The sequence below is a fragment of the Antrostomus carolinensis genome, unplaced genomic scaffold (assembly GCF_000700745.2).
Source record: "Antrostomus carolinensis isolate BGI_N321 unplaced genomic scaffold, ASM70074v2 Scaffold52787, whole genome shotgun sequence".
NCBI lineage: Eukaryota > Metazoa > Chordata > Aves > Caprimulgiformes > Caprimulgidae > Antrostomus > Antrostomus carolinensis.
In genome coordinates, this window is record NW_010329096.1 from 148 (window position 1) to 2841 (window position 2694).

The window sequence follows — 2694 nt, forward strand, 5'->3', positions numbered from 1 at the left end:
ATGTCTCAAAATTGTGTAAAAATGATGCTTGATTTTTTCATACTATGGTACGCAATTGCAATTCCTCTCTGACACTGACTTCCCTTTCAAACTTAAGGTGTGATATGGTCATAATCCAAGACAAACAAGGGAAAAATACATATATTTGACCCTAAAGACAACTGTCTTTCCAATGCAAGTCTCTGACCTAAAAAACACTTCTTAGCTCCCTGGGAGTAAGAGAAAAGGGTGGAAGAAAGGCAATAAACTGCTGCTGTATACAATTAACTCAGTTACTAACATGTGTAAATTGCTGTCTGAAGTTACAGGTGATCTAACATAGTTTTATAATTACAAAATATTTTAAAGGAGTAATTTTGAACTGAGTTAAAGCATACTTCTGGTAAAGACTTAGTGGCATTCATATGATTTTAAGCTTACCTCATTTTTTCCATTCTTGCTGTTATTGTTGCCCTGTGAAATCATTTTTTCCAGAACAGCAAGCAGATGCAAGGCTTTCTCAGCTTGGTAAGTTAGCAGATACAAGTCTACAAGCAAGAAGCACACAGCCTGGGCAAACTTCTCCTCTGTAAAAAGCAAAGAAGTAAAAATGATTTTACAGCTCTAATATCAATCCTTCGAAACACAACTGAAGAAAAAAAAGACTATGAAGTGTATCTATGCAATATTACGAGAAAAATAAATGTATTACATAAGAAAAAAAATGCAGACATCTACAGATAAGTATATGTAGAGGAGAAAAAAAAAAGGTAATGCATTCAAATGGCATCAGCATAAAAGCATAGACTAAAGACAACTTAACATGTATTTCAAGTTTATAGATTTTGAGAATTGGTCTAAGCAGATCAGCACTAAAGATCCAGTGTCTCTTATAAACAGATGGAGCCATATGCACATGTACAATCCCACAGAACTTTAAAGGATTCCATACAAACACATCTCTGCTTGGCTGGCTTCACAGAGCAAGTCCCAAATAGGCATAGTGAAAACTGGGAGGAATTGAAGGAGAAACACAGGAGCATGTACTTAATTTATTGAGACACACACATCCTTCAGGCTTGTCACCTCTAAAATTCAACAGGGGTTATGACGTTATCTCATACAAGGATGGCAATTCCACTATACAGGGTGCCACAGCTCATAATACCTGGAGATTTTATATTCAGGCAATTATATAAGACCTCATGCAGGTATTTAAAAATGTGAGTGCCCTGACAAACACACACCCACCCATGAATTTGTATGATGACTCAAAATACTAGACTATAAATAATTTAATTAGCTTGTCCATTTATTTACAGAAATATTTTTTTAAGTTATAAAAAATCCATTTCAGTTTCATTTCACTTGTCTGCTAAATGTCTCTGAAGTATCTGTCCCCCAAACTCAACTGTTGACCTCGATATAAGTAAAACATATCCTTCATTCCAAAGCCTATCTACTTTTTTTGAGCCACATTAGGCAATTTACAAATCACTTGTCTGCTAGTGAGAAAGACTGAATGATCTTTCTGTAGTTACTGCATGAACAAAATTCTTCGTGCTGTCTACATACCAAAAGGCTCTATAAACTGGTACAGCTTCTCCCCAACGGATATAGCTTCAGTGTACTGGCGCAGATGATACAAAATAACAGCTTGATTGTAGTACAGCATACTATTTTCAACATCATCTAAACCATCCATTTCTTCAACGGCTGAGTGAACCTGAAAAAAATCCCACCTCATTTCATTCAACTTTCAATTCCTGTGATTTCAAAAAGTGTCAAATATTTTATAAAAATAATCCAAAGGTATTAATCCATCTAAAGATAAGACAGTAAGAGTTATAAGCTAATAAACTTTATCGTTGTTCAACACAAAGCCACTGAAAAATTTACAATGAAATAGAAAGCTGTCAGTTGACCAGTAAAGCAAAATTTTCACTTTTTATTTTATATGAAATTACTTCAAACCATTTCAGGTTAAGAAACTTTCTACCGAAAGACTATAGCATGTCTTTCTATTGTTATAATCTCTGGAATGTTTAACCTTTGGATCAATTTCAATAACAACTAAAAACATAATTATAAAAGCAGCATCCTAAATTATTAAACAGACTCAGAGGTTTAAAAGTACTTTCTTATGTTACTTTCTCATTCCTTTGTCAACTCTAGGGGACAAGGGGCAGAAGTTTTATTCCAATTTCACTGGAAGATCTCATCAAAATCAAGTACCCTGTCAATATGTTTGCATTACCTGGTTCTTCAGCTGGTTAAGGGTTTGCCTCAAACTGTCTGTTGTAGTCTGGTTACTTTTACAGAACTCAGCAACAGCAGTATTCAAAGTTATTTTGTAGTCATCTTTGTTAATATCTTGAAGGGTATTTAGGTGTTGTAAACAAGTATCATAGTTTCCAGCCTGGAAATTGCAGACACACCAGAAACATGCATTAGAAGATACAAAGTATAACTAACACACTAGTAAGATTTAATCAAAGTATCTCCTACCTTAGTTTAGAGAGCAAAGTAGTATTTCCTTTATCAATAGCAAGTGAAGCAAACTAAACATCTACATACATACTTCATTATTTATGCAGATTAATATGTATGAGAAGTAAGCCTTAATGTTGAAGTTGCATCCAAACTTCAAAAAGAATTTTGTAGAGGAAGGACAAATGGAGTAGTTGATTATAAACAGATGTTTCCATGAAAAGT

General features: G+C 34.0%; 1 protein-coding gene across 1 annotated transcript; it reads right to left on the minus strand.

The window, feature by feature from the left end:
• Positions 1-420: 420 nt before the first annotated feature.
• On the minus strand, positions 421-2399 carry LOC104518172 (CCR4-NOT transcription complex subunit 10; the record flags this gene model as incomplete). The annotated part of the gene is made up of 3 exons (XM_010172420.1): positions 2237-2399; positions 1555-1705; positions 421-566 (listed from the first exon to the last, which is right to left on the minus strand). Coding segments are annotated over exons 2-3 (276 nt in total), but the record flags the coding sequence as incomplete, so codon positions are not given.
• Between the last annotated feature and the right edge of the window lie 295 nt (positions 2400-2694).